The sequence below is a fragment of the Aulonocara sp. 'chitande type north' Nkhata Bay genome, linkage group LG7 (assembly GCF_057382095.1).
Source record: "Aulonocara sp. 'chitande type north' Nkhata Bay isolate Kocher_YH1m ecotype deep benthic linkage group LG7, A_spYH_male_GT1.1, whole genome shotgun sequence".
NCBI classification, from domain to species: Eukaryota; Metazoa; Chordata; class Actinopteri; order Cichliformes; family Cichlidae; genus Aulonocara; species Aulonocara sp. 'chitande type north' Nkhata Bay.
Genome location: NC_141350.1, coordinates 54230473 through 54241890, shown reverse-complemented (window position 1 = coordinate 54241890; position 11418 = coordinate 54230473). Strand labels below are relative to the sequence as shown.

The following is an 11418-nucleotide window of genomic DNA, read 5'->3' as shown; positions in this document are numbered from 1 at the left end:
GAAAAGAGGACAAAACGTAGAAAGTAGACATCACAGGAGTGACAGCAATTCAGCAGAAAATGGAGGTAAGAGACAGTACAAAGCAGCAATGAGATGATGGAAGCCTGACAGGAAAAGAGAAGGGCAGAGCGAGAGGGAGGGAAGGAACAGAGACTGGGCCTGCTGGGTATAAGGAGGAAATGCATTCTGGGAATTACTTCTCCACGGCTGAGAACTTGTTTCAGTTTTTTCTGTGAACACTTTACTCACATGAACTGATGTCGAATCAGTTGCCATACAATTTGAACTCACTTTTGTTTTCTCTTTGCAGCAAATCACAAGCACAATAATTAACGTCTTCGAGTTGAGAATGATTTATGATGCATCATCAAGCAAGTATACAGTCAAGAGCTACTTGTTATTTATAACACCCAGCATCTAAAACATGTTGATATTTGTGCACTTTTAGAACTTGAACTTGTTGACTGAAACAAATTAAAAAAACCCAATATGACTGTGACAGAGTGTGTGACATGCCATTTTAATTAGCATGGGACTCCAAAATGAATAAAGCCTTTGCAGTGTAGAAACGATCCTGCGGCTTGGACTGAAGCAGATGATCACAGAGGACCAGTCATGCAAGCAGACTGACACAAAATGAGCTCATCTTCCTTTGCAATGACAAAAGGCCAGAAGAGTATGAAGCTGAGTGGCATTTTTATTGAAGGCATCACAAGAGACATGTTAACAGCAGAATTTGATATTTTCTTTATTCAATTTGACTTTCTTGTGACAACAACATGACAATTCTGCATTTAAGCCATTATCTGTATGCGTGCAGACGGTAATGAATAGAAGTCTACACGTCATAAAGCAGCACGGCGACCGGAGCGCTCAACGCCTTGCTTAGAATGATTTGTTTAGAACAAATTTTTTCATCGTCTTCATCCTCCACGAGGACAGACAGAAAGTGCTGAGGGCTCCAGGGCACCTCCTTGGTCTCGGATGCCAGCACACGGATGCAGTCGATGTCTTTCTTGAAGGTGAACTTCACCACGGAGGGGGTCGTCTCCTTATCGGCATCGTCATCAGACTGGGAAACGATGAAGGCATCAATCTCCACAGCCTTCCCTGTGATGAACACTCGAACGTTCCTCTTGCTGTTGTTGCTCAACTGACACGCAGTGCTGATGTTGCCCATTTTTCCAAAGGTGTGATTAGTCAGGAGGCTGAGTGGAAGCTGAGACAGACATATTGCTTAAATTCTGAGCATCTCATTATCTAAAAACCCACATGTGTGGGGAGTATTGATCCATATTTCATTCTTTATATTTCATTTTTGTTCCTAAATATGTTTTTTTTAAACAAATTAAGCTTGTGATCAAAAACTTCATAATACTTTAACACTTCACAATATGTCCCATGACCAAGACCACAATTCCCCTGTAATTAAACAGAATTTAAATGTATTTTATTCGAAATTAGAATGTAATTATATTTGCCTACACATAATTAAAGATAGACACACCAGAAATAGGTCAAGTTCTTACAGGAACCTAATAAAATATTATGCTCTAAGTAACTGAAGCACTAGGTAATGACATTTTAGTATTGTTGGTATTATGGAGTGGATTAATCTTGACATTTTTACATCTTTATTCATTGTGACATCCATGACTGATGCTCTCCTCTTTTTATTTTACCAATATAAACACAATAAAGACTGTTCTCCCTTACTAGCTTACAAGAAAAAAAAAAATAAACCTAACCCTAAGTCTATCAAAATTTGCACATCTATGTGACCTTATTAAGATGGATATAATAATATTTTTTTTCCTTTCACAATAACTGTTTAAACATAACAGTTTGACAATTATTCTAACTGTAGTTCTTTATTGCACTCTGAGTCTCTATGATATGTCTCTTCACTTACGCTTATTTCACTATCTCTGGTATGACAGCCAGGAATGCTTTAACTGTTTTAACTTCATACATTTAAAAATGCTCAAGTGCTTTCAATTTAGGCACCAAAATAAGCTATCCTCTGCAGTTTCTTAAGCAAATCAAATATAGACTGAGTTCTTACCTGCTGATTCAGTGAAGGACAGGTGACAATAATGAGCTGTTACTGTAGCTGCTCACCTGAGCTGTGCGTGTCTTACGGACAAAGTCTGATAATATGCAAAAAGATGAAAAGACATGAACACGAGGTAACGTACTGTATGCTTTTAAAGATTAGAAGCACCGGGTGTAATGTTTTCATAATCCAAGACTAAAGTGGCACATACAAAAAAAAAGCTTTTTCAGCTTTTTTTATGTGAAAAATGTAAACTAAACGACAATTATGCAATAGCAATCACAAGTTCCACTTAACATTTTAGTCTAGTCCAAAAGTAGAATGACGAAAGTAGGAGAACGATGTAGGCTGGCACTGCACAGGAATTAGTTCTGTCAGGTCTTAGATGCAGAGAAATAAACAGTAGGTTTACTTCACAGTGGGCTTTGAACACTGGAAGAAATCTAGAATAACAGACTTATCCTCAGACCTCTATTGCTGCAATGTGGTAGATATAACGATACATATAACAAAGAGTATTACATCTATCTGAGTGCATATATGCAAAAATAGCCAGCACCACTTTATTTGTGAAACTACAGAACTGCTTACAGTTTCCACTAAGGTTTAATAACCTGACACTTCTACAAGTGTGAGACGATGAAAACTTGCCTTTGTGTAATTACAGCCTATTGTTAGAGACAGAACAGAATCTTTTATTTGCTCTGTGTTTTGCATACACAAAGTAGAGAAATGCAGGAAAGATAAAAGCATAACTGCTGGCTTCAGGCTGCCTTCCAGCACTTATTTTCAGCACAATGAGGCCCTGGCTGCTGCTGTCTCTGCTCGTCTCTGACCTGACTCCCCCAGGAGACGGGAACTGGGTTATGGATTACTTCAGCTGGACTTTGTGCAGAAAACTGATCCTCGGTGGACAGATGGCTCCCAAAGGGCTGAAGATACTTCGGAGCCAAACTGAGTCTACATGCTTCAAAAGAAACTACATGTATGCTGTTTTGCTACACAAACAGAGGAGCTACTCCTTCTGCTGGCCGTTCACAGTCCACAGTGACCATGGACACACTCTGTCTTTCAAAGACTTGAGAAGAATAATGCAAAGGGACCAGATTCCTGTATTGGTATGCTTATTTTATTCAGTAATGCTGTTAAAAAAAGGTTTCCTTTTTATGTCTTGTTCTTCATTAGGAAAACTACTCCCACCATCAACTGTATTTGTTTTTAATTTATACATGTTCCCTCTTATGCTGCTCCTCTGTGCATGAATTATCAGCATACCAGGTGGGAATGTCACATTTTGCAAAGCAGCCAAGAGTCTCCCACATTACACTACCTAAAAAGCATGAAGCTGATGACTCAGTCACAAGCTGCTTTATTTTTACACCCATTTCATGCTGCTGATAATAAGAATATCTGACATGTGGCGTGTTTTTGTGCCAGATAACAATATTTATTAGAGAGAAAAAGCCTTTTCGGGTAATGCTTTTAACTAAGCGTGACACCGTGACAGTCTCAGCATGTGATTTTAATATTTACTCCAGAGAATCTGCACATTTATCAAATAGAAGACGTGTGCCCCACTTCAGATGTCAAAATTTTACTCGTAACGCCACTCGACCATTTACAATAAAAATGTTCCAAACTGAGGTTTACATAAATAAATGCTTGTTGGTTTATTTCCCCTTCAAATTTAATTAATCTTATTTAATATTTTTTGCCTCCTTATGTGTGCTCCATCTAACCCACCAGTGGGGCCTGCCCCACAATTTGTGACCAACTGGGTTAAACAGGCATATTAAAAATAGATTTCATGGAAGAACAGTTCGAACAGTTGTTCTCCCTCTACTTGCTCAGTTAACAATGGATGTGCTGCACAGTCGGGCGTGTGCTTGGAGCATATTTGTGTGTTTGCAGTGCTGCAAAAAACACAAATGCACTTTATGGTAAAGAAAGCAGATCTCAGTGAGGAAAAAAATCATGGTAGATTTCTATGCTGTTATGGACTTGGTCCAGTCTGTTTTCTCTCCCCGGTCTGTCATCTGTTTCCATATCTATTATCCCCTGTCCAAGTGTCAAGTTTACATGTTTTGGCATGTCACGTGACTCTCTGAGTGCTTGTTACTTCCTGTTTTATTTTGACAGTCCCTAGTCTCATGTGCATTACGTTTAACTTTGCTTCCTCTGTTTGGTCAGTCAGATTTTGTTTCAGCTGTGTTTTCCACCTGTTGCCCATCCTCTCGTGATCCTGTGTAATTAGGTCCTTAGTTTTCATCTGTTCCTTGTCATGTCTGTTACTCAAGGTTTGTGGTTTCAGTTAGTTTACTCCAGTTCAGCTCTGCTTCTTATATTGTTCAATCAGCCATTTGCCTTAAGTTAAGCCTGTCTGCCAGGTCCTTTATTTTTGGTCCTCTCACTGACTGCCACACAACAAGCCCATGACAGTTTGTTGGAAAAGAAAATAATCAAACTAGTGAGGGTTGACTTCAAAGACACCTCAGAAATCAAAGTAAAAAAGACAGCAAACATTCTGGCAGTGGCACATACTCATGAGCCATCCTGGAGGATTAGGACTACCTGTGCAACCCCTGTAGGGTCCAGGTATCGCGTCATGCTACCAGTAGTGACACTGACCCTGGCCAAATGCAAAACTAGAGAAAAAACTGTTGGAAAAGATGAAAAGGAAAAAAATGTCAGTGGCTTCCGTCTGTAAAACCATTCCTGTGTTGGGGGTTGTGTCATTGTTGCCCCTTTAGTGCATCTGTTTCATTAACTCCAAAAGCAGCTGAAACAACAACCCCCTCTGCTACGTATGTACTGTCTTAATGCTATACTCTGATCAAAAAGTGTTACTTTTTTGAGCAGCTTACATTTTCAAGTCTTATTTGATCCGACATGGTAATTGTTCTATGCGTGTGCAGTGTTTGCGGTCTGTCAGAGTTGCCCCTCACTAACAAAGTCTCATTCAGAAGAACAAGTGCCCAAAGTGTCCAAGTCTCCAAGATGGATATTTCCATCTGGACTGCAGTCATGGTGATGGAAGTTGTTTTTATGGCTCACGCATTTATCTGGAAACATTTTTATAACTAATTCAGTCTTCCTCTCTTGTCACTTTAGGCCATTCTTCATTGTGGTGAAAGAAAACTTGTTCCAGCTTTCACGATGAAGTCAAACACAGCCCTGTTTCATATTAGCGATACTCCAAGAACTAAGACTGTTAGTCAAACCAGTCACATTGCCATGGATATAATTAAAGATAGCCCTGATTCTAGACCTTCATTGTTAGTGCTCCACCGCTCCATTGTCTCAGGACAAAACCTTCAGGCTCTCTTACTGGAGAAACCCGAGGGCTGGGCAGCCACCGTCACTGCTCATTTGCAGAAAATGCAGATGGAGCAAATCTGTGTGACTACAATTATGATTGTTTCCTGCTGTCCAAAACTTAGTGAAATTGCAGAAATGAACATCAGGAGGACCTCAAAGGAAGAGTCTGAACCACTACAGACAAAACTAAATGCACCAAAGGACATTAAAATTCTCATGCAGCACAATCAAAGAGGATCTCTGAGAGCTTCAGTCGGTCAACGTGACATTTTCCATGCAGCTACTCTGCACTCTGGCACCTCTTCAAGGAAAACGTCAGATGTGTCACAGTTAAAGACACAAGGACATGAAAACATTCTAGTGAAGCAAAAGCAACTTTTGAACTTGAATGAAGACTCCACTAACCAAAGAAGTTTTCAGAAACAACTTTCTTTAAAAGCAGCATCTGGTGTGGATGATGGTGGATTTGATGTTACGAGGCAACCCCTCTTAGTATCGAAGGAGAAGAAAGGATTCAGAAATAGACCACTGAATAAGACGAGGCCCACTCAGGATGATAATAATGAATTATTTAGCTGGAAAATGATCACAAAACAACCAGAGCTCAGACACCCAGTAGGAGAGAGTAAAGCAGAACAAAATATGAATCCTATGGAAAATGGAAACCAAAAGAGATTTGCATACGTCCTACGAACACGCTCCACGCATAAAACAGATATTCATGATTTCAATGAAAAACAAATGCTGTCTGATGTGGGAGAAGAAGCCTTAATCATGTTTTTCCTGCCAGAAGCAGTGATGGAGATACAAACGGATCCAAGATCTGAAAGAAAGCTTATTTCCAACACAGACTTTAGATGGAAAGTGAATATTCCTGAGCTGGGTGACCTGCCACCCATCACTAAAGCTTTAAAGGACATCGCTATTAAACAATACGACTCAAAATGTAAATGTTTGAAAGGAAGAATATGTTTATTAGAAATCTTCGTAATAGAGAGCTTAGATAGGAAAGCAGTGAAACGTGGAAAAACTATAAAGGAACAAGTCAAGGAAACCACAGAAAAACCAGAGAACTCACAAACAACTAATATATACGATGAAACAACAAGAATAAACCACACTGAACACGAAGGAAATCTGAAACCAGAGGAGACAGTCGTACCCTCACCTCGCCCGCTCAAAATGATAACAACAGAACACATAACAGACACAACTACAGCAAACACAAAGATTAAAGACACAACAATAAGTACGGAAGTCATCACTCAAAGCAGCACACACAAAGATGATGGACAGCCGAGCGCAGAGAGGAGACCAACAACTGGAGCGAGTCCAGAGCCCGAGGCACACACTGAGCCAGGATTTTTGAAGAATGAAACAGAAACTACGCAAGCAACGACCGTGAAGCCATTCTCGAGCCTCAGGATGAGAGAAGACGTCCTAGAAAATCGAACCAAATTTCTGAAAGACGCACAGAGTGAAGAAGAAGCTTTAAAAAGCAGGACAGAAACTGAAAGAAAGGAAGATCAAAATCATCCACGAGTGGAGCCCACACACAAGCATGCAAAAGTAAGTATTTCTTCAAGATTCAATTAAATAAATAGTTGAATGTTTGCGGAAGTATATGTCCCGTTTGACTGTTAGATTCATATAACTATCGTTTAAATTAGTTACATTTCATGAGTAATGAAATACTATATTAAAACAGAAATGTTGAAAACAATCATTTTAAACCCAAATTTTGGGGTTGAAATTTCCTTTTCTTTTCAAATCCAACCAATTGAAATATTTTGAGTTCCTATGAGATATTCGCCCTTTTGATTTTTGATTAACACTGTAATGCCTGAACCATGAAGTAATTAAACAAAGAAAAATTTCTAGAATTGCAAATACGTTTTAATTTGTATTGTTTTTGCTACGTCTGATATTTTTGTGCAATTTATTGCTCACATAGGGCCTCATGAGTTTGATTGTAAACATCAGGTTTTTCAGGAGAAAACAATGTCTTAATAACTCAACAAATCATTTGAGTTCAAGGGTTAACTATTTTTAACCATTAACTATTAATGTTGGCTTTTACTGTTGTCCCCCCGACATCTCGTACTGAGTTGCTCAATTTTTTTTTTTTTTTTAGAGGCTGAGAATTTGTTTTATTTACTTCCATGCCAGAGGAAGCAGTGACACCAGGGGTGCAGTGGGTTGATGGGTTAATGATGATTTTATTCACAGATATTTGCAGAAATGAAAAGTTAGAGTTAATCCAATTTGAGAGGTGAACGAATACTAAGTAACCTTAACTAAAAAAAAATTGCGATTATAGTACTTAAACATACTAATCCAACAGTATTTCAACTTTTAAGTTCTACAACTTAAGAAAAATAAGGCATTCAGTTGCATAAATTTTTTAAGGCCTGCAAATTTATTTTGGTTTGCAGTGCAATGAAGTGATAGGTGGGCCTTCAGGACAGGAAGGCCATCAAATAGATAGCTTATTGCATTATATAGTATTTTCCAAGTAAATGTTTACCTTTGAAAGAAAAAAATGGGGTTGGAAAATACTTGGCCAAAAATGATTATTAGCCCTGATAAAGTTGTAAGTAATAGTTTTGAGTAAAATGCAACTGAAAGATTTATTTATTTAAATAATTAATCATTGAGGAAAATGTGGTTTGTATAAACTGAATGTATATCAGTCAAGTGAATTTAATTTGACTGGATTGAATTATATTTAAGATTTTACATTGTACTTATGTAATAACGTTGCATCGAAAATTTACATGTACTCAAATGTCTTAAACTCACTATTTTGGGCATTCATTTTGTTTTGAGTATAACACGATGAACAACAATGACGGTGCTGATGAAAGATCTTCTCAACAGATTTCAGGGGACACTGTGCCGCTCTGCACAGGTTTAATACATCGCACGAAAGCTGGCTGGAAACACTGCAAAGAGAGACTCGGAGGAACAAAGATGTTTGCTTCAAGGCATCCTATGGTTCCAGGTGAACTGCAGACAGACCCTATCAGAGACGATGACAACAGCCGACGTAATGATGAAGAAAACGAACACTTCTATTATTTTGATGGAGTTCTCAAAAGAGTTCAAAACAATTTTTACCCTCACTACAAGAGTGGCGTTCCCGCAGAGAGACAAAAAAGAGACACTCGTGAAAATCTTCTCAGTTATATTCTGCGACTTACGTTAAGGAATAGGGGTCAGTGACTTCAAAAGATTAGGTGCTGAAGATGATTTCTAGAGACATGATCAGTAGTGTCTGAAAATAAGTGAAATCCACAAGGTGACCAAAGGACCTGAACGAAAAAGTATGCAATAACAAGAGCTTTATCCACAGGACAACAAGTGGAAAGCAAGTATGCTGGATCATTCAAAACTTCTAACTTCTCTTTATATCCAGTTAAATACTGACAGTCTGAGGAACTAACAGGACAGAAAGTGAAGTTCACAGTGAAGATACTGTGAACCTGAATTTTACTGGTTAAAAAATGTATTTCCTACCTCTGAATATAACTTATAAGAATGTAGAGAGATTTGCCTAAACGTGTTCACATTTTGACTTGATGCACTTAATTGTGCACAAGCCAAGAGGGCCTGAAGTTTGCACTATGTATTATAAAAGACTTCACAGAGTAATTCTAATTCATATAATATAATTAATCAGCCTTTCTGTTTAGCAGAACTAAACAGAGCATTTATTTTCACCACAGCCTTTGTACATGACTTGTGGTTTTGATATTTTACCTGTAGTGATTGAATGTACTGGGAAAGTGGGAACACAAAATAAAACAATTACTGTGTATAAATTGTCTAGACTGGATATTTCTAGTATTTGTTGGCTGAATTTGGAGATTTTTCTGTGAACTGCGAGTTTGTGAAACATGTACAGTTAGGTCCATATGTTTTTAGACAGTTTTGCCTCTGTACACCACCACAGTGGATTTCTATTGAAACACTCAAAATGTGTTTGTAGTGGGCTTAGTTTGTTTATTTATTTATTTTTTTAATTCTTGGAAGAAAATGCTTTTGGAGTCAGTGAAGCACCGAAGTTAGAATCCATGGGCATAACAAATTGTTCTTTCCTCCCTTAAGATGCTCTGCCAGGCCTTTACTGCAGCCAGGCCTTTGATTTGGCCACTCTCAAAGTTTTTGCAATCTTTGTGACACATTTATTTGAGTTTTTCAGCCTTTTGGGGATCTCCTTTGATGTCATCAACATCTCTTTGGGCCTCATATTGAGAGTTTCAATGAAGGCAAATTCAAGTTCAACTGGAATTAGTGCCACGTCTTTTATTTGCTTACTCTGTCATAGACTGACAAGAGAAAAGGCCTCATCTGTTAAACCTCTTCAGTCAAAATCTACATGAAAAACTGCACTTTAGTCACATCTTAATTGTTTGATAGTTTTATTTTAACCTCCTAAGACCCAAACTCTTCCACGGGATGCATTTTTAATGTCCTCGTAAGTGCATATCAGGCCCATGTAGAGCTAAATTGAGTATTTTAGTCTAAATAATCCAATATGTGATGTCCACATATGTGGACACAGGGTCCTAGGAGGTTAAAAGTGGTGTACAGAGACAAAAATTGTGTAATTTCCTGAAAACATCTGGATCTAACTGTTTGCACACAGTGAAACAGGTTTCCCTCACTATGAGGATTCCTTCTTTTCATATTGGCTATTACAAAATGCAAGAAACAAGTTAATTTAAAGCCATGAGTGTCAGCAATTTGACTACAATGAAGTAATTAAAAACTACAGCCTTTCTAATAATAATTTGCCCCCCCCCCCCCCTTAACTGCTCACTCAGCTCGTAAACGCTGTCTTAGGATTCACAAATGTATTTGTAATGTTGCGTGTCCTTCATGTTTTTTACTGAAAGTGTGTTAAAGAAGATCTATGAACAGGAGGCGTGATTACAACAAGAAAAAGATTTAATATCGGCCTTAACATCTGTACATGACTAAGAAAACCTTAATGTCTTTTAAGTACTGTATTTCTATTTCACTCTCACCTGGTTGGCGAAATGAAACACCTTAATGGTCGGGCGTCTTTAATGGTGTTGTGTATCTCCTAGTCAAACTGTCCATAAAAAATAACTATCATGTTGTTTCACTGCTGCATGATGACTACAAACATTTCTATTTTGGATTAATGAGTTAATGATAATGCATAAATTCAGGCTGATCATATTCAGTCAATGTAGTATTTAAAGAGGGCTACCTCCAGGGTCATGTCTAGCGCTTTATTTTAAAATAAAAGTGTTTAGGACTTACATGCATCACACTATTGATAAAATCCACATAACTAGATTGTACTAGATTTTAATTCTAACATAGTTTGAAATCAACACTTTTGACACTCAGCAGCTGCGTCTTGCTGCTAGGTCATCCTAAATTACAGACGTATAGACTCCAGAGGGCTAAAAGCCCACTTTCTTCTGATTGGCTGTCCTCTGGAAGCATGATGAGGGGGAAGCACACGATGCTTGTAAGCTGAAATACTGGTAATTGTTTGCCAGAGTGTGCTAGGTGACCATAGTCTGAAGCCAGGATTTATATGTAAATGCTGTATTATGACTTGAAAAATGTAACATAAAAATTTTAAGTTGTGACATTATGAGCCTGATTCACCAACATAGGGTGAATTTTGGGTTAAATAAAAAGGACTGAGGGTATTTACAAAAAGAGTGCAGTAAGAGGTGGGAACTTTTTGCCACTGACCCCGGTGCATACGTATTTCCTTTGTCAAGGCACAAAGTATGGCGCAGTATCGGGAAGATAATGTTTAAATCAAGTGCAAAAATGTATTTACTGTTTGTTACACACAGTTCGCTGCCAGTTACACCGATCTTTAACGCCAACAAATTCATGCCTTACTTTTTGAGCTTGTTAATGAAACAGCTTGCACTGGGTGTTTAGGAAACAGCACAACTTTAGTGAATGACCCGTGAGACTAGAGCGCTTTAAAGTAATGTATCGTCAGATCAGAAAAAGTAAAAATGATGAAGACAGAATTTACACAA

The 11418-nt window shown here is 38.1% G+C and overlaps 1 protein-coding gene and 1 pseudogene across 2 annotated transcripts; one reads left to right on the top strand and one right to left on the bottom strand.

Annotated features, from left to right (window-relative positions):
* Positions 1-767: 767 nt before the first annotated feature.
* LOC147326246 (uncharacterized) lies at positions 768-2153 on the bottom strand. Its single transcript, XM_086302585.1, has 2 exons — positions 2066-2153; positions 768-1219 (listed from the first exon to the last, which is right to left on the bottom strand). Exon 2 carries the CDS (start codon positions 1178-1180, stop codon positions 839-841), a length of 342 nt encoding a protein of 113 aa, XP_086158711.1. The 5' UTR covers positions 1181-1219; positions 2066-2153; the 3' UTR covers positions 768-838.
* Positions 2154-2853: 700 nt separating this feature from the next.
* LOC147326245 (uncharacterized) lies at positions 2854-9968 on the top strand (annotated as a pseudogene). The gene is made up of 3 exons (XR_015130599.1): positions 2854-3174; positions 5168-6943; positions 8255-9968. The product of XR_015130599.1 is annotated as an uncharacterized LOC147326245 (transcript).
* Positions 9969-11418: the final 1450 nt, after the last annotated feature.